The following is a 19,606-nucleotide window of genomic DNA, read 5'->3' as shown; positions in this document are numbered from 1 at the left end:
CCCCATTCACTGAGTTAACAAGAAAAGTAGTGTGTTTATTATCATATCCAGTAAAGCTCATGCCAGCAGAAAGGAGCGACACACGCGTCACCAGTGCATCTCTTGAATGGTTTTCCTTTTTCTTTCTTTCTTTATTTTTTTTTTCTCTTTCTTTACATACCCTTTCAGGGACCACTGGTGGGTTAGGCAGCTCTACAGGTAGTTTAAAGTGAGATGACATTTGCTACAGAGCCTCCTGCGGCTGGGAGATGCTTCTCTACTCTTCTCTACCTTTGGTAGAGCCCGCTTGGGGTTTGGGAGTTAACTTCAAGTCTTCTGCTATCAATGGGTTTATTCCATTCAAGGTAGAAAATACTTCTCTTAAACAGTATTTCTAAACCTACAATTGTCCTGGGACGAGCTCTTGATATAAAAATTCATAGAAACCTGTTTTTCACAGAGTGTGGTAACTCCTTGCCATAGTGCTAGAGTGTTACAATTCACATTGGCCAGGTTGTTCTGTAAATTAAACACTGACAGCTACCCTCAGGGGAACAGCCAATGTATTTATGATGATGTGCTGATTACACAAAATACACTGCAAGCAGAAAACAGCTGCAGAGAACAAACCTCTTAAAAAGAACACAATTACAAATAGCACCCTCAGTGTTTCTAGTGGTGGGTGTGGAATACAGCATGCTAATGCAGTTTTCTTACTTAGTCTGCCTGAAAACAAAAAATCTGAAGGAGATAAGTTGATTTCTGGTTGAATGCACTTGCAGTGCCAGCGTAGCAGTGCACACATCTCTCTGAAGAGCGTGGCCAGTGCACAGACTCAGGTGTGGAGGATCCAAGTCCTCCTCTCCCATCGTTGTTCCAAGGTTTTATTACTGCTTTTCTCATATACAGAAGGGCATGGCCTTGAGGTGTGAGGGTCCTGGAAACTTGAAGGATAGTACACAATGAATTGGACAGGGGACAGCTAAATCATGGTTACATTTTCTGGTAGAAGTTCCATGTTAGAGCTTAGTTATCGACATTTTATTTGAAGACATGGCTCAGTTGCCCTTGGAATTAATGAAAGAAGTCATGACTGTTTTTGATAAGGTCTTTGTGATGTCTTAAGAGTCTGTTTTTCTGAAATAATGGCATTTTTGGACTGGAATATCTGGGTTTTCATGAGAATTTCTGAAGAATTTAGTCTCTAGTATGGTCCCTTTCATCCCTAAATGTTATTGGCCTTGTATGTATACATAGGAAAGGAAATTTAAAAGGTTTTAGTTTTCTCTGCTAGAGCTTTTTCCCTCCCTCTTTTTAAAGAGGTAGGGGCCAGCCAGTCTCTTCTAAAATATATTTCAGCTCCTGAGAGTGCTAGCTTTTGCTTAAATCACTAGAATATATGTTGATCTTCCACAACATAAATTTACTGCACCAACTGTAAGGTATATCAGTGGGACAGAGTGATTGGAAACAGTTCACTTCACTGCCTGAAACTAAGAATCAGCTCTTCAGTGTATGGATCACTGGTACGTAATAATCGACGGTTATTGGTCTGTCTGTTGGTCGCTTTTAAAATCAGTTTGGAACCTCCTGGAGTTATTTTCTTGCTCTGCTGACATCAATCCCATGTGGCAGAGGAGTTGTGTATAATCGCTTTGGTTTAATCAATAGAATAATTGATAAACCAGATAAGATTTAAACTGATTATAGCTTCAACAGAATTCCCTGGAGGCCTTGGACTCTCTTAATTTTGACATGTGTGTTGTGTACCCTGAGGATGAAGTGCAATTTGAATTATCTGTTTTTATTTGCTTAATGACGGGGAGGGTGTTAAAGTCAAATGTTTAATTAACCCAGCAATGGGCTGCGTTGTCACTTACACACAGCTGATTGAGATATCTCCTGGAGAATACTGAACAGGAATGATAATGTGGCACCGGGACGGAAGATTGCTTCTGCAATCCATTTGCTGGGTCACTGCTTTGAATGTCTTATTGGATGAAAGGCATTCAGCCTGGAGAAAAAATTCAGCATTTAAGTACATTTTGTTCTCTCCTCCCCCTTTGCCCCCTCCCTACCCTGAAGTTAACTAAAACAGATATGTTCTAGGTTTAATAAGCCATTCATGTACTAGTAAGAGACCAGGGTAGCCGGTAGCCCCAAGCCACATAATTTCCTGTGGAAACGGAAAAATCCTACTAGCCTCAAGGGTATTTAAATGTTAGCTCTTTTGTCCCTCACATCTCTGTCGTGTGCTGTTATTGCAGGGTTGTCTTCTACTTCCTTGTCTCCTGCCTTTTTCTGTAGTGTTGCTAGACCTGTAGTTACTAGGGCCACAGGCAGAGCCTTCCCCGTCACAAAGAAGCAAACCCTCAAGTATAATTTTGATATTCCATGCAGCTGGCTCCTGTTTGCATATATTTTCTAGTCAAGTGGTATACTGAATTAAACTATTCAGAGATATGAAAACCTGAGCGATATTTTTGCTACTTTTATTATGTGAACAGTTGTGAATTTTTGAGAGGCAGCTTACTGTCTATATAGACTCAAAATCTAGGTCAGTAAAGAGTCCAATAGCCTGCACCATAAAAATGCAAGCTAGGCAATTCAGTGGCGATTTAATAACTTCCTGTAACCTACAAAATAAATATCTCAAACTTTATAATCAAATGTAAAATTCTTCTCAAGCATATGAGGAAAACTTTTAAAAAGGAATCATCGTAGCATTCTTTTATACGGTTCTTATCCTTCTTTCTTTCTTTCTTTCTTTCTTTCTTTCTTTCTTTCTTTCTTTCTTTCTCTTTTCTTATATTCTCTCAAAGATCTAAGCCAAGGATTCACTAATTTTTTTTTCTTTGCTTTAGTCATTTGTATTCCAGAGAGCACAATAGGGAGAGGGATACAAGATTGATTTTTTATGTGTGTCCTCCTGAAAGCATAGTCTGGTGGGGTTTCAAAGCAATAGAAGCATGCAGCTAGTTTCCAGGCACAGGTTGGACTTTTGCGGGTCAAGGCAGACCAGACAAGTAGCTTATCTTGAGGGACGCAAGTAATAGACCAAATATAGAGCAGCTATTTCAGGAATCATGTAGGTCATTTAATTATCCATTATGATTGAGTGGCTAATGCTCTTTTGGCAATTACATGACCTCTGTTATTCTTGAAACCTTTCCAGGCCCTCGTGGGTTGAATGACCCACCAGTCCGTGCTCTCAGACTTCATTCCACGCAGAAGGGAAGGAGACGCTGGGAAGCACTGGCATTTAGAAATGACCGCTCTCTTTACTGACCACTCCCCAGAATGTCCTTTGTACAGCAGTCAGTGAGAGGCAACTGGTTTTTGAAACCAACTGTGTCTTCATTGTGCAGAACCAAAGGCTGTTCATTGGTTTTCACAGGGGGAATTTTGGCAGGACACACTGATACCAAAATTTGAATATTACAGATTTCAAAGCTTTCTGCTGTGACATTAAAATTAATGTTTTATATATGCCAGACTCCGAAATAAGCATGGCAAGTTTTTTTAACTTCCATGAGATGACAGAATACTATTGTTGACAGTTAATACGAGATTTTATTGAAAGATCATTGATTAAAATTACCCTAACTTGAATTTTAGTGCCAAAAATGGCATTAAAACAAATGGCCATTTAAAAGAGCTATGCTGGGCCTTTTCTGCCTCAGAAACCAAATATTTATAAAAATAGGAGAAGAGCAGAGTTTGTAATTCTAAGGAAGATGTGACTGGTGGGAACGTCCACAAGATAAGAAGAATATACTATTTCTCAGTAATAAATGAAGTAGGAGAACGATCCAATATGGGTGAGTTCATCGTAAAATGATCAGCATCACCTACCTCTGGCTTTTTGGCAACTACTTATTTAGTTGGGATGCTTCTTATTTTTATTCTAAAACAGTGATGATAAAAACTATAATAATTTGGGAATAATGAGTTAATGTTTCTCACTTATTTTTTTACTCAACAAAGGATCATTAATAGTTCCAAAGAAAATTATTCATTTCTACTAAGTGGTGGAATAATTTTGTAAAAATGAATAATGTAGGTTTCTTATGATCATACATACGGAAAGCAGACACTGTGGAAAGTAATAATAGTATCATCAAGTTGTAGAATGTCAGAAATGTAAACAAAATGGTGTATAGTTAGAAGAATGGACAATGAAAGCCATATGGGTGTGCTCCAGCATTACAATGACTTAAGACCATAGATTCAAGGATTAATTTTGCTAAAACAACATGTAAACATGTTGTCTTTTTTAAATAGAAAAAAATTATATTGTTAAATTCTATTGCTGGAGAACAATACTTTTGGAATATGTTGTCAAAGAGCATTGTATTAAACAAAGAACACAAACAAGATTATTTATCCCTGGGAAAGTAAAATTACTTCAGTGTCGCAAATAAATGTATCATACCAATCCTGATAGAACTCTCAACTACGGTTTGGTTTTATTTTCATTTTCCTGTTTAGTAATGTTACCACGAGCATTTGAAGACAGGAATTGTTGGTGTGTGTAACTTCCAATTAGCTATTCTGGAAAGAAAGTGTGCTTCACTTATATTTTAAATTCTTTGTCCAATTCTACGTCCATATCAACCTACTTAGAGACCTGACAATCCAATTGATGTAATTTCTATTTTAACTGCTTTCTTTTTAAAAAACATATCCTTATCCCCTTTTTCCTTTATAGATACTATCAAAAAATGAGAAAGCAAGATTTACAGTAAAAACAAAGGTTAAAAGATCAAGGTCAAGTATAAGAGTATAGTTAACATACTTATCATTTTAAGAAAAGAGCAAGGGGTATAAAGCATGGTACATGCTTTCTTTTTCTTTTCTAAACATGCTTTTCTTCTTTACAACACATATTGCAATAGCTTTTTGGGACCAAATATTTACAAAAATCAGGGAGAAGAGCAGAGTTTGTAGTTTTAAGAAATATTTGATAAGAAGGAAAGTTCGCAGGATAATAAGAATAGGATAACTTCTTAATGATAAAGGAAATAAGAGAGTGATCAAATACAGGCAAATTTATAATAAAATTAATACCAAAGCCAGAACTCAAAACAGTCTGTGTATTTTTGTTTCATTTGTTTTGCAATTACTTATTTAGTTGAGATGCTTTAATTTTTATTCTAAAGAATGGTAATCATTTAGGGGATGTTATAGTTTATCAAGTTAAAGAAATCCTAAATTTCTTTGACGATACTGTGGAACTGTAAGCAATACCCAAGCAAGGAAGATACCCAAAATGAGGAGAATTTCAAAAGAAACCAAAGAACATGTAGGAATGGGCATGCCAGAGGTCACGCAGCTCCTGTGGATTTGGGTGGACATCCCCAGGGCTCTGTAGTTTCTAACTTTATTTTGGGAAACAAGAAAGAGCTATATAATGCAGATGCCTTTGAGCTACAAAACTAACCAGGCATTCTTAGGAGAAGTAAATGTTTATCTACCAGCTTGCATACAAATAACTGTAACAATCCCTGGATAAGGTAGTGTGTAAAAAAGATAGCAAAGAAAATTTCAGCATAAAAAATTGTCCCAAGCACGTATTCAGGAGGGGTGCGATCTTGAAGAGGGCAAGTAGCCTTCAGTGTGCATTCATTCAAAGATGCATTGAAAGTTTCATGTCGAAGTAAGTTAAGCTATTTGTGGTGATATACTTGGCTTTTTATTTCAGTCTTTCAATTGGCAAATTTATATATTATTTTGTGGTGCTATTTAGCTTTTTTTTTTTTTTTGGCTTGGTTCGTTTGTTTCTTGAGTTTTGGTTTTTGAAGACAGGCTTTCTCTGTGTAGCCCTGGCTGTCCTGGACCTCAGAGATCTGCCTGTCTCTGCCTCCCATAGTGCTGGGATTAAAGATGTGTACCACCATCACCCATCTGTTTTTAAAATCATGTATGAAAAAAAATTTTTTTAAAGAATAGTAGTTCTAATCTGACAAGAAAGCAACCAGCGTATGGGAATATATAGGGGCCTATTTTGCTATGCTATTTCAATTTGAAAATATTAAGCCATATTGTTAGTTTGACTGCATTGTCATGTTCAACCTAATAAAATATTTTTAAAAGTTTACAGCCTATGGATTTGGATGGGTAAGGAATAAAGTATGGTTTGCTTTTCAGTTAAGGCCTTAGAGCCCCAAAACTTAGCTTAGTGTTTAAATAGACTATTATTCTGACATAGAACATGTTTATAACTTAGTTACAAAGTCTTATATATATTAGAGTCATTGCTAAGTTGATATTCAGATCTTTGATTAAGAAGTCACAAAGCTAAATATGTTGAGACAGCTGTTATCGCTCCTCCCAGAAAATAGAGATAACTGTTTTGGCTATTTTGGCGAAAGGTCCCTATATTGATTGCTGCAAATTTGTTTTTCACTTGTATCTGGACTCTTAATGATAAAATACTAAAATATTGTCTTGATTGTGATGCTTCCTGACTTGAAAGTTAACAAAAGCAGCCTTGGTGCCCTTCCCTTGTCACTCCCTGCTGCAGTTCATCTCTGTCTTTATCAGAGCATCTCAGTGTTCAGTTGAGCTTGTTTATCTTTGAAGAGCAGGAGGCAGGCTTTTAGGGAGTGAGCTACATGTTCCAGAATAACAGGCACCAGTGCTGTCTGACTTGAGGAACATTTGGTCTCTTACATTAACAGTCCATGTCACTGTGATAGAGACTACAGTCAGGCTGTTCAGTTTTCTATTATTTTAGCTTTGAAATAACCGTTAGTGCTGCTCCAAAATCCCTGTGTATAAAATTGTACATTGGCTGTCTCCCCAAGACTCGTAAGTAAACAAGGTGATGTGTGTGGCCAGAGGGAGGATATTTTGTTGGCTTTGTTTTAAATAATAACTGTCCCTATCTGAAGATGTCCTTTCTGCCCCTGATGGTGTGCTGTATCATGACTCGTGTGCATTTGCAGACTTAGCAATATCTTGAGCAGATTTTTGTTTGTTGCTAATATATGTACTTACTGACTATTACCTTGAACCTTTACATTTTCTTCCCTTAATAATGAGGAATTTAGGTTTTCTGAAGACTAACCTCAAAGATTGTTCGCATTCTCCAACTAAACCGTTTGCACAGTAGTTGAGTACAGGGAAACAAGAATTTAAGGATTATGTTTGCTAAATTTTAATACCATTTTGCTTTATTTAGAAATGTTCTGCTGATAATTTCTGTGTTGAATAGTTTGGCAGTTGGAATCAGGTTATGGTATTCAAAGAACAGAAAACAGAATTTGTGAAATCAAATTAATGGGTTTCTCTCTCTTTGAGAAACTCTCTTCTTTTGATAGAATGCAGCCTGTTTTAATCATGGTGGGACTGGCCCTGATTATTTAATAACTTCCTTCTTTCCTCTATTTTCTAAAATTTGTTTCCTCATTTTTATTTTCCTCATATAATAAAATACTACCAGGCCACCCCAATACTTCTAATTTAACATGGGGCGGGGGGGGGGGGGGGGAGGAGAGGAGAGAGCGCCAGCACAAACATAATTGGTTGAAAGGCAACCATCTATCCAGGGAATTGTTCTAAATACTGAACGTGTCAGTGTGTTTTGACATGACGTATTTGTAATATCTCTGAATACAGAAAGCGCTTTCTGTGTATCAAAGGCAGTAGTGTGTTTTTAAGAGTTTGTGCTGTGCGAATTCTGGCTTGTGAGGTAATGACAAGTGTTTCCTGCATAGACAATATATTTTTCCCCCTGAGGTCCCCACACACCTAGTTTCCCTCAAGCTCATCATCTCTGTCAGGTTAATCAATAGGCACCGTATGGCAGAGGGTCAGTAATCAGTGTCATCGTGCCTTTAAATCGTGTTGAAAATTTGCTTAAAGCCTGGGCCAATTAACATCGAGATGATGAATGGATGGGAAGATGGGAAGAGCCTGCCGCTCAGGGGCTTTGTGAGGAGGAGATGCTCAGCTGTTGAGCAGCAGACACCAGCGAATAAAATCAGCCATTCATGTGAGCTCAGTCCACCCACTCTTAATGATAATGTCAATCTAGCAAAATATATACACATTGGAGTTGTCATGAGTTCATAAATCAAAGGAGTTTGTCAAAGGCATTCAGATTAACGAGGCAGCAGCAATAACAAGTCAAATTTGCATAGAGAATTGCTTGAATCTCAGTAAATTATGATCCTGTTTTTCATTTGATTATTTGCTAATGTCTCAAGAGGGAGAATGATTATATTAGCATGCAAAATCTCCTCCAGAAGTAGAAATCTGAGGTATAGAAGACCAGCACACTATGACAATTAATCAGTTTCTGCATACTAGCATAAATGCACAAGGCCCAGAAATGAACTTCTTTTTTATTATTATTTCTCCTTGCTACTGATCCAAATGGTTCAGCTTGACAGAGACTTTATATTGCTTTAACAGTGTTCTGAATTGTGCCTGCAGGCAAGACATAGTTATGCAGCTATAACCAACCTATCCATCTGCCAACCAGATTGGAATTCTCCTATCCAAGGCTTCCATTAACCCCCACTGACAGCTCCAAACAGGATTAAGAATTTGGAAGCATAAAAAATAGTTGTTCTTTGCAAATACACACGATCCCTTTGCATTTTGAGAAAGGCTGCATCTGTAGTATTTTTATAATTAGTGTCAGACAATGTAGCAGGGGAAAACCTACTTGGCAGGTTGTTTGACTTCTGTCATAGAGAGGAGGGCAGCACTGATGGCAGGTCTCCTCGGTTTTTCCCAGTGAGTGCTTTCCATTCTGTCTGGTTCCTACCACTATGTTTGGATCTGTACACCGCTGAAAAATAGCACTCCTTGAAAGCTTGGACTGGAGCTCTGTAGAAGTTTAATACAGTGTGCAGACTTTGTTTGATGTGGCTGTGGTTTAAGAGAGTATGCCAAATGATGAACTTGCCAGGGAAGCTATAGTCTATGGCAACGCCAGAGAGGATTGCTATATGAGGACACTTCAGGTCTTTCCTAAAAAACTGGCCCTTGAATAGGAACCTTCAATAAGCTACTCAACTTACCTAACCTATACTTCACTCATTAATCCCAGGAAGATGAATTAGAATTTGCTCAAATCAGACACACAGTGTTGGTGGGCTTACTCTGTAGCACGGGCTGGCCTGGAGCTCAGACTAGGCTGGCCTGCAAACTTGCAACTTTCAGTGATCCTCCTGCCCTTGCCTCCCCAGTACGGGGGATTACAGGCATTACCTGGCCAGCTCTCTCTCTCTCTCTCTCTCTCTCTCTCTCTCTCTCTCTCTCTCTCTCTCTCTCTCTCTCTCTCTCTCTGTGTGTGTGTGTGTGTGTGTGTGTGTGTGTTTTATGTCACCTTTCACCAAAGAGTCACTAGTTTTTATATAGCTAAATTACCTTTTAACCTTGTAAAAGATTAACTTTTTTCCTTTTATAAATTGGAAATCATGCACATTTGGAGGGTAGTTACTGCCAAGCCACAGAACAAGTTATTACTCCAGTTACTAACTTGCCTGCAAAGCTCATTACATGATTTTGCAGCTGGTTATTAGAAATTAGTCTTAGGTTCTTTTCTTTATGTGAGTTTGCCATTCTACATGACAGTGAATAGTTGAGTTTCAACTTTTTAAAATTGTGTCTGTGTGTGTGTGTGTGTGTGTGTGTGTGTGTGTGTGTGTGTGTGTAGGTCAGAGGACAGCATGAAGGGATCAGTTTTCTCCTTTACCATGTGGGACCCAGGCATTGAACTCAGGTAGCTTAGCTTGGTGACAAGCGCCTCTACCCACTAAGCCATCTCACCCGCCTCTACGAAAAGTTTTGAGAAAATGACCATCATGATGTTAGTGTATTGAAGAAAGATCAATTCAGACAACAGTTCCCAATCCAACACACATAGAATAGATTCTTTGTGTTGAATAGAATAGAATAGAAAAGAGGCTGGCTCAGTGGTCTTGGAGGAACTCTACAGCATAGGGTGAAAGCATGTTCATATTCAGAGATGATATGGAGGGCTAGAATGGGGTGCGGTGGTAGCACACTTGCCTGGTAACCCCCAGGACTAGGAGAGGATAGGGAGCGCCAGCTCATGAGTGTAACAGATCAGATTTGACATCAAGATACATAATGTTAAAAAGTGCCAAACTGGGCCGGGTGATAGCACTTGGGAGACAGGCGGGCGGATCTCTTGAGTTCAAGGCCAGCCTGATCTATAGAGTGAATTCCAGGACTGCCAAGGCTACACAGAGAAACCCTGTCTCAAAAAACCAAAATAAATAAATAATGAAATGTCAAATTGGCAGTAATTATTCAAAGGAATTAATTTCCCCAGGGAATGATAATCACTGACTATTTGTGATAGTAGTTTAGTTGACACCCAAAGTCAAGATTCTTTTCAAATTACATTTATTCCCACCTCCCCTTCCTCTCCCCCCATCTGTGTGGGGGTCGGGGCTTAAATGCATAGATGCAGGGGCACCCAAATTGAGGTCATAAAGCAGCTTGCAGGAGCTGGTTCTCTTCCTGTACCACGTAGACGCCAGGAATTGAACTCAGGTCATCATCTTTCACTGAGCCTTCTCTCCAGACTTTGACTTGAGAATTGGAAGGAAGGCTGCTACTACACATTTTACAATTGGCAAGAGTGAGCCAGGTGTGATGTTGCATATTTGTTACCCCAGTGCTTGGGAGGTAGAGATGGGTACTTGATTGTGAGGTCATCCTGGGCTATAGAACAAAACTGTCTCCAAAGAGAAAAAGAGCCAAGGATGATGACACATACCTGTAACCCTGCCGTTCAGGTCAAGGCAGGAGCATTGTCACAGGTAGAGGCTGGCCTCAGTTAAATAGTGAGGCCCTGTCTGAGAGGAAGGAGGGGGACAGAGGAGAGGGAAGAGGGGGAGGGGGAAAGAATGAAAGAAAAGAGAAGGTAGGGAATTGAGGAATGATAACGTCATGGTGTGACACTTTGTGAAGTTGGCCAGATTGCTAGTGTTGCATTGAGTTTGGGTCAGTTATGTAGGTACCGTAGAGGCTTTTTTTTTCTCACTTTCTTATTAATACCACTACTCCCCTCTGTTATCAATAATATGTCTGCAGATGTCACAGACTGAAAACTTCCCATTTGACGTTTTCACTGAAGTGCGGGGCAGGGTGGTTCACTTGTAATAAAGGATCAAGAAGTTCAAGGCCAGCCTGGGTTACCTAGGGAATTCAAGGCCAGCCTGGCCTATATCTCAGACCCTGTCTCAAAAAGCCACACACAAAAACAAATTAAACTTCACTAAGAATTATATCCCTTTAAATTCTAGGCATTTAAGCTAGCGTAAAAATATCTTTTGGATTAATATAAAAAGTAAAAAGGCTATATAGAATCTTTTAAAATGTGTTGTTTTGTTTTGTTCTCATCTCTCTGTGTGTGCATCTATACATACTTACTGGCTGGTGTATGGAGGTCGGGTGACAACCTGGGAGAGTCAGTCTTTCCTTCCACCATAGAGGTCCTAAGGATTGTCAAGCAGGCAGTGTCCTCATCTATGAAGCTGTCTTGCTGGCTCTGGGATCTTTTTCATAGTACTGTTGTTTGTAGAATTTTTTTTTATTCTGGGATTTTTGCTCAAGAAGTAAAAGAATACTTTGAATTTGTATGTGCTGATTTTTAGACAGTTTACAAACACATCAATCCTATTATTTACTGTAATGAGGTGTTCTGGCTATTGGAAATGAATCATTCTCAGCAGTCATATTTGCTTAGGGTTTTGTGACAGTGTAGTTTCAGGTGCTAAGGGTGTAAGTTTCTAGAAGTTTCTAGACTGCTTGCTTAGAAAGCACAAAGCCTTGGATTTGGTTCTGGGACCAAATCCCAGTTGATGGTATATATGACTATATCCAAGTTCTGTGGGCAATAGAGACTGGAAGATCTGAAATTCAAGGTCATCCATAGCCAGTCCCAGCAGAGATGGGCTACATGAGACCCTGTCTCAAACGAGGAAAAAAAGTCTCAGTAAAATTTTGGAGGTCCCTACCCCAAATTTTTTACTTACAGCTCTCCCACCCCTCACTTCCCTCTGTAAGTAGTTACTTTTCTCATCACTTGGACAGAACAACTGGCAGGAACAATGTGAGTGAGGAGGCCTTTATTTTGGTTCACAGTTTAGGGTCCATTGTGGCCAGGAAGGCCAGGCAGCTGGAGCAGCTTAGTCTCTGGCGGTAGGAGCATGAGGTGGCTGGTCACACTGTGAAGAGAGACAGGAAGCAGAGGTCTTGGGCTAGAAGCAAGGCTGAGCTCACCTTCAGTGACTCACCACTGCCAACTGTGCCTCTTTCACTTCCAGGTATTAACCTCCCAGAAACAGTTCCATCAACTACTAGGAACCATGTGTTAGAACACATGAGTTAAAACAAAGAATAACAGCCTGTTGTTTGATTTTTTTTTTCCTGGTTTTTTGAGACAAGGTTTCTCTGTGTAGCCTTGGTTGTCCTGAATTCACTTTGTAGACCAGGCTGGCCTGGAACTCACAGTGATCCACCTGCCTCTGCCTCCCGAGTGCTGGGATTAAAGGCATGCACCACCACACCCGGCCTGTTGTTTAATTTTTTAAGAATAATTTCCAGATGTACAGAAAGTTGAAAGAAGAGTACAGATAATCCCTTTATATTCTCTATACATGTAGACCAAATGTTAATGCTGCCAACATTTTTATTATCTCTATACGTGCACACTCACATTGAACTATTTTTTTTCTGAATCATTTGAAAGTTAAAAAATGCATAATATAAGATCAAAAGCACAAAATTGAATGTGTAAAGAAATGGACATAGCCCTATAATATAATGGGCCTTGACAGTGAAAAGAAAAAAGTATGTTGGCTCATACTTATTACTCCAGACTTGAGAAGCCAAGGGTTGCTATAGGTTCTAGACCACCCTGGCTGCAGTGTGAGGCCGTGTCTAAAATGAGGGGAGGGGAAAAAAGGGAAATTCTAATTTATATAGTAATATCCAGAATAGATCTAGGCAGGAAAAAAAAACAGATTTAAGTGGTTATATTATGAGTCCATTATAGACATTCTGGAAAAGACAAAATTATTGAGCTAAAACAAAATAAATGGTTTTCAGTGTGGAGAGAGGTTGACTGTAAAAATTTGGGGGTGTGGTAAAATTGTTTCAAAACTTTGCTGTGTTATAGGTACACAAATTATATATATATATATTAAATCCATATCTTTACATGAAAAAGAATGAATGTGAAGTGTAACATTCTAGAATTTAGTATTAGCATATCTACAGGGTCTTACTCAGATTTTTTCCCCAATTTTTAAATATTGGCCTTTATCAGGAGAAAAAGTCTCAGATCACATATTAAAATAGTAATCATGTCTCTTTAGTTTTAACTAGAAACAATTGACAGTACTTCTTTAATCTATGACATAGGCATGGTTGTTGTTGTTATTGAATTCAGAACAGTAGTTTTATAGGAGTTCCCTCAATGTGGGCTAGTCTGATGTTATCTTAATGAGTAGATGGGGGCATGTACGCATACAGGTGCACTTCCATGTGGCAGTCAGAAGACAACCTTGGATGTCAGTCCTCACTTTCCTTCCACCTTGTTTGAGACAGGGTGTCTTGTTCACTACTTTGTTTAACTGGCGAGCTAGCCCACAAGCTTGTCTGCTTCCTGTTTTGCAGGAGTGTTGAGATTATACATGTCCAAAATGTCCAGCTTTATGTTAATTTTGGGCATACAAATTTAGATCTTCATGCTTGCTTGCATAGCAAGTGCTTTTACCCATTTAGCCATCTCCCCAACCCAGATCAGATGTTTTCCTGTTTGGGGTGATTTATCTGTTCACCCTAAATATGTTCATTTATTTTAACTTTTTAATTTGTATGTTAGTAGATGTTTTGCCTGCTTGTATGTCAGTACACCATGTAGCTGCCTGGTGCATTTGGGCTCAATAGAGGGCATCAGATCCTCTGGAACTGAAGTTGTGGACAGTTGTGAGCTGCCATGTGGATGCTGGGAATTGAACCCAGGCCCTTTGGAAATGCTTCTGCAAAGTCATCTCTCTAGACCAAGAGATGTAATATTAGTGTGTTATTTGCCAGATTTCTCCACTGTAGAGTTACTGTTTTTTTCTTAGGTATCTTGGGGAGATATATTTGAAATTATGTAACACTTCTACTGTTTGTAAAAGACTCACCTGCTGCTAGTTTAGTACCTTTGGGTGATTCTTGCCTGTGTCAACTAGTTACTCTTGAGTTTATTGACTGTAACTTAATTTGTGGACTAGAGCAGTTGGGTACCTTTTGTTGGGATTCCTCCTCGCTAAGGATGCATATAGTAAGTAATGGAACTCTCCTGGGTGTAGGTGGAAAGGTTCCTGAGGACCACCAAGGTGACCTATTAGTCACATATGGCACTTCCATCACTCTTACTTCATTGGAAGGGGTTGTTCACCTCTAATTCACTGACACTCCTTTGTTATTTGCTGGTAGCCAGTTCCTTCCCCCCTATATCCCAATGACTTAGCATTGCTACCTCTGTTTTATTTTACAGTTGTGCTGGATTTTTCATTCTAAGAAAAATCTTTTCTTTTAATGAGTTGGCCAGAATAAGTGTTTGTTTAACCTATCACAAAAGAACTAGCTTTAACAATGTCTACAGGCTCTTCTTGTTAAGAATTCTTTTTAACATAGCACGTAGCCTTTAATCCCAGCACTCCAGCAGAGAGGGGAGTTCTAGGCCAGCCAAGGCTGCATAGTGTAAACCTGTCTCAAAAATTCTCGGCCAGCCAAGGCTGTAAAATGAATCCCTGTCTCAAAAATAATAGTACCTCATTGTAATTCTTTAGTCCTCATTTGTATGTCATTAACGCAACAGTTTTCATTCCTTTTTTTCTCCCAAAGCAGAATATCTTTTTTTTTCTTTTTCAATATCTTATATGTTTATTTACAGCACTGTGGTGATTATATAATAATTTTATGCATGTATGAAAAATGTTCAGATAAGTTCATATGTTGGAAATATGTCCTGAATCTAAAATTAAACTAACTCCAGTTATAATGTGATGGTTTTGTATAATGTAACAAAATTGTCAGTTATAAGCTATAAACTGTTACTTTTAATAGAGAATTCAAATAACTGGAATTTTCTAGGTTTGTTTTCCAAATGGTTAGCATTTTGTTGTCCTTGTTTGTTTGAGAGGGTCTCATTAGGCAGACTAGCTGGCCTTGAACTTGAAATTCAAAAGATCTTGCCGTCTTCCAAGTGCTGTGGATTAAAATTATAAGCTACCAAGCTCAGGCAATTTTAAGGACTTTTGAATCTGATTTTAATTTAATTGTTCCACTTCTGTATATAAAAATCCCATTAACATTTTTGGATCTTGTAACTACTGTTTGAAGTGATAGTGGCAGAAAATAAACTCTAATCTTTTTTAATATAATTCATTTATTTGTATTTTATGTACATTGGTGTTTTGCCTGCATATATTAGGGTGTTGGATTTCCAGGAACAGCAGTTACAGTTATAAGCTGCCGTGTGGGTGCTAGGAGTTGAACGCTGGTCCTCTGGAAGAGCAGCCAGTGCTCTTAACCACTGAGTCATCTTTCTAGCCCTCTAATCTTAAACCACAGATAAAATACTAATTCTGTTAATAAGAACTGTGCTACTTTTGTGTAAGAAAGATGAGGAAGAAATTTATTTTTTAAGAGTCCAGACTAGGAGATCTGTATCAACCAAATATTCACAATAGTTAAAGACTAATTACGTAAAAGAGAATATAATAATCATGATTTAAGTTGTTGTGTGGCCCCAGACTTTGGCTGTTCTGGAACTTGCTCTGTAGACCAGGCTGGACTCAAACTCAGAGATCTGCCTGCCTCTGTCTCCCAAGTGCTGGGAGCCACCACCTCCTGGCAGCCTAGGACTTTTTTTTTTAACACCCCAGTGTCAAAGTGTGATAAACTAGACTTGTCTGTGATCCTCCTGGGTAGCTGTAAGCAGCCAGATCCCAACATGAATTTATTTATGTACATGGGCATATGGTTTCCTTTACGTGTGTGTGTGTGTCTGTGTGTGTGTGTGTGTGTGTGTGTGTGTGTATTTAAATCTTCAAATGCATAAATATACATGGTGTTCTGCCTTACAGAATTAGACATGTGATTCTGTTTGCTCCCACAGAGTAAGAGTGAAGGTAGTGAGAACTGAACTAAAGCTTACTTTCTTTCACAGAATCCCTCAGAGAGAGAAGACTGGAATAATGGCGAGCCCCCTAGGAAGATAATACCAGAGAAGAATTCACTTAGACAGGTATGAAAGCTTCCAAAAACAAAACCTAAAACAGAAGGTGTTTAATGAAGACCCTGTCATTCTGAAGCTGGTCTGGCCATAGCCATCAATTTCAATCAGGCAACATTATTTGACAGTCAGCATAAATAGTAAATATTTAAGTTGTAGTAAAGAGGTCTTGTTTAGAAAAGACCATAAGTGCTTTACAGATTGGACATGGAATAGTTAACACTAATACTTATTTCCAAGTAAGGATTATTTATACATGTTAATTTTAATTTAAAAACATTTTTTGAGGTAGAGTCTCATTAAATAGCCCAGCTAGGTGACTTGATGTGGTAGGCCTGCTGCCCCAGCACCCCGAGTGCTGGGATGAGAAGCCTGCACCTCCTGCCTGGCTAAGGGTCACCATACATCTAAGCAACAACAACAGGTCTCAAAGAAAGATGGCTTCTTTTACTTTGAACTTGTCTAACTAATTAAAGAAGTGAAGTCCAGGCTGGAGAGATGGCTAAGAGGTTAAGAGTGCTGGCTGCTTTTCCAGAGATCCTGAGTTCAATTTTCAGCAACTACATGGTGGTTCACAACCATCTATAATGAGATCTGGTGCCCTCTTCTGGCCTGCAGGCACACAGACAGGCAAAACATTATATACAGAATAAGTAAGTCTTAAAAAAAAAAAGTGAAGTCTACTATTGATGATTGCTTTTAAGCTTTTTTTGAGGGACTGGAGAGATGACCCTCAGTGTTTAAAGTGCTTGCCATGGAAACATGAAGACCAGAGTTCAAATCCCCAGGACCCTTGAGTGTGGCACTTGTAATCCAGCACTGTGAAGGAGACGCACGGGATCCCAGGAGAGATTCTCAATGAATAAGGTGCAGAGTGATGGAGGACCTGCGCACACGTGCACACACACAGTGCATCCATACACACATGCTTTTATAGTACACACGCATGGGGGAGAAAAGCCCTTTTCCTCAGGTCTCTGTGCCCTGCTTCCCACAGGCAACTTATTTTACTTGTGAAAGTTCAGTTTCATGATGTTTGTTTAAGTTAAAATATCCAAAATAGTGACTGAAAAAAAGTGTCCTCATTACCTCTAGAAACCTGTAATACCTTTATAATTTATTAAAAACAAAAAGTCATTAGATTTTTTATTTATTAATCATAGCTAGAAAATAAATGTCACATAATCATTTTTAGCATAAAAATGTATAAAATGAGTACCAGCAGCAGTACAAAACATTTTAATTTGTTGTATTTATGGCCTTGTTCCAGGACATAGGAGAGCAGTGATGTGGTTTTTGTTGGATGCCCACAACGAGCGTATTTATTTTGTTTAGTCCTGTGATACCCTGCTGAGTTGGTAGATAGGATATGATTTCCAAATTACTGATGAAGCAAATGGAGTTGAAGATGTTAGACCTGACCAGAGTTAGTCATTGGTGTGGAAGTTAGACCTTACTGTTTCCTAAGAATGTCTACTTCTGCTTCGGGGTCCAGTTTTCACAGCTTTAACCTAAAGGGAAAGTACTTGAAAACATACCACAATCACTTTTTGTTTATTATATTGCAACTCTTTTTTGGATAGGCACTTTTTAAAAAATTTTAAATAAAAATAATTGCTTTAAATAGAATTGAGTCAATATAGGAAGCTTTCAAAACAAACAAATTGATGCCGAGACAGTTAGCTTAATTATTTGGAGTTAAACACCAGATCTGTTTGTGAAGTCAATAAAACAATCCTGAGTAAGGTAAACTTGGAGATGCATACTCTCTGTCCACTACACAGAAGCAACTGTCAAAAAACAATGATGCAACAAAAAGTTTTGGCAACTTTATTTAAGCTAACAAACGAATTTTCACTCTGCAAAGTTATAAATTAATTTTAATAGGCTGATCCAGATGGTCCATTTGGAAAATGGATAGGCTGATCTGTTGAAAATTAAACTAAATTTATCTCTCTCATACTTCAAACTGAAGCAAGAGAGAGAATCGCGCCTATTAAGTCCAGCACATACAGATGGACCAGCAGGTCACACATGGGACTAATCTGATTCATTTTAAAAATAAATGCTTACATTATTGAATCATTTTCTACTTGCAGGATCTGTTGTATGCAGTACTTGAAAGAGATTTAATGTTTTTTTTTTCCTTGTTGCTGTTTTAGCAGGTCCTCTTCGCTCCCTCCACTTTAATTTAAAACCCCTTTTTTTCCAGAATGATTTTTCTAGTATCTGTCATTCAGTGTTGAGATCCAAGCTCTGGAGATTAATTAGGTCATGAGGCTTCCCCCTCCCTTTTTTGTAAAGGGTTTTTATCTCCATTCTCTTTGTGAAGAGCATGAACTCCGTGTTCTTGGAAAGAGAAATGGCCTTTAGTGTTGGGGAAGCAGCAGATCCTCCCGGGGCCCTCAGAGCCTTTTAGCTTCTGGGGGTTTTAACAGCCCCATGAATGCAGATTTGTAAATTTATTGCAGTGCCATCTGGTTTTTTGCTCGAACCAGATTACTGTTGGCTTGTGTCTGTCTATTGTGGTGGTCACTCCCTAGGAGCTTGCCCTCTCAATCTTGGGGAAGAGTGATGAATAGCAGGGGTCAATAGAAGCGGGTCACAGGGCAGCTGTCCAGGACTGCCCTGAACTTGATTACCCCACTACTGTTTTTTTTTTAAGGTAGTACATAATACACAAGCTGTTTAAATTCCTCCTTTTCTCCGTTGCATTTGACAATAAGGAAATGCCAGTTGCTATTTTGTCTATTGTCACAATCTATAGACAAAAAGATGTCAAAGCCAGCCTAAAGTGAGTATTGCTTTGTGGGCCAGTCTCTTAAGTTGTAATTCATTTGCACACATTCTAATTAATTTCTGGAATCTCTTACCCTTAAATATAAAAAAATTGACTTGTACTCTAACAACCTAATATTGTTATAGCTAAACTTTATAGGTTATTCTCAGGCAAAGCCTTGCTGTTGTTGATTGGCCATGGCTACTAATGTTAATTTGAAAAGCTATTTTAATATTAGAGGAGCTAGAAGAAGGGTTATCACTATAATTCTTAGATACATGAAAAAGAATAATGGAATATTATAAATAACTTTATGCCAGTGTTGACTAGATTCTGTGAAAAACAACTTACAAAACTAACACAAGGTAAAAGACTGTTATTTCTATTAAATGTAATATTTTAGTTACCAAAATGTTCATATGGTTTCACTGGTGATTTAAAAGAAAATTAAAACAAAAATGATAGCAATTTTGTACCACAAACTCCTTCTTAAAACACAAAAGGAAAGATACTTTTTGGCTTATGCTATAAGACTGCCATATTTGCACTTCCAAAACTTGATG

General features: G+C 38.4%; 1 protein-coding gene across 10 annotated transcripts in view; it reads left to right on the top strand.

The window, feature by feature from the left end:
* BTRC (beta-transducin repeat containing E3 ubiquitin protein ligase) overlaps positions 1 to 19,606 on the top strand; it is a 176,990-nt gene that overhangs the window by 75,627 nt on the left and 81,757 nt on the right. For 8 of the 10 annotated variants that reach the window (XM_084773757.1, XM_084773751.1, XM_084773755.1 and 5 more), the window contains one exon: positions 16,199 to 16,276. The exons of the other annotated variants lie outside the window; for them this stretch is intronic. In XM_084773757.1, coding sequence (XP_084629883.1) covers positions 16,199 to 16,276 — 78 coding nt within the window. The remainder of the gene's footprint in view (positions 1 to 16,198; positions 16,277 to 19,606) is intronic. 10 annotated transcript variants of the gene reach the window in all.

This window comes from Acomys minous, assembly GCF_964271855.1.
Source record: "Acomys minous genome assembly, chromosome: 2".
NCBI lineage: Eukaryota > Metazoa > Chordata > Mammalia > Rodentia > Muridae > Acomys > Acomys minous.
The sequence above is the reverse complement of the archived record's forward strand: the minus strand, read 5'-3'. Positions and strand labels throughout refer to the sequence as shown.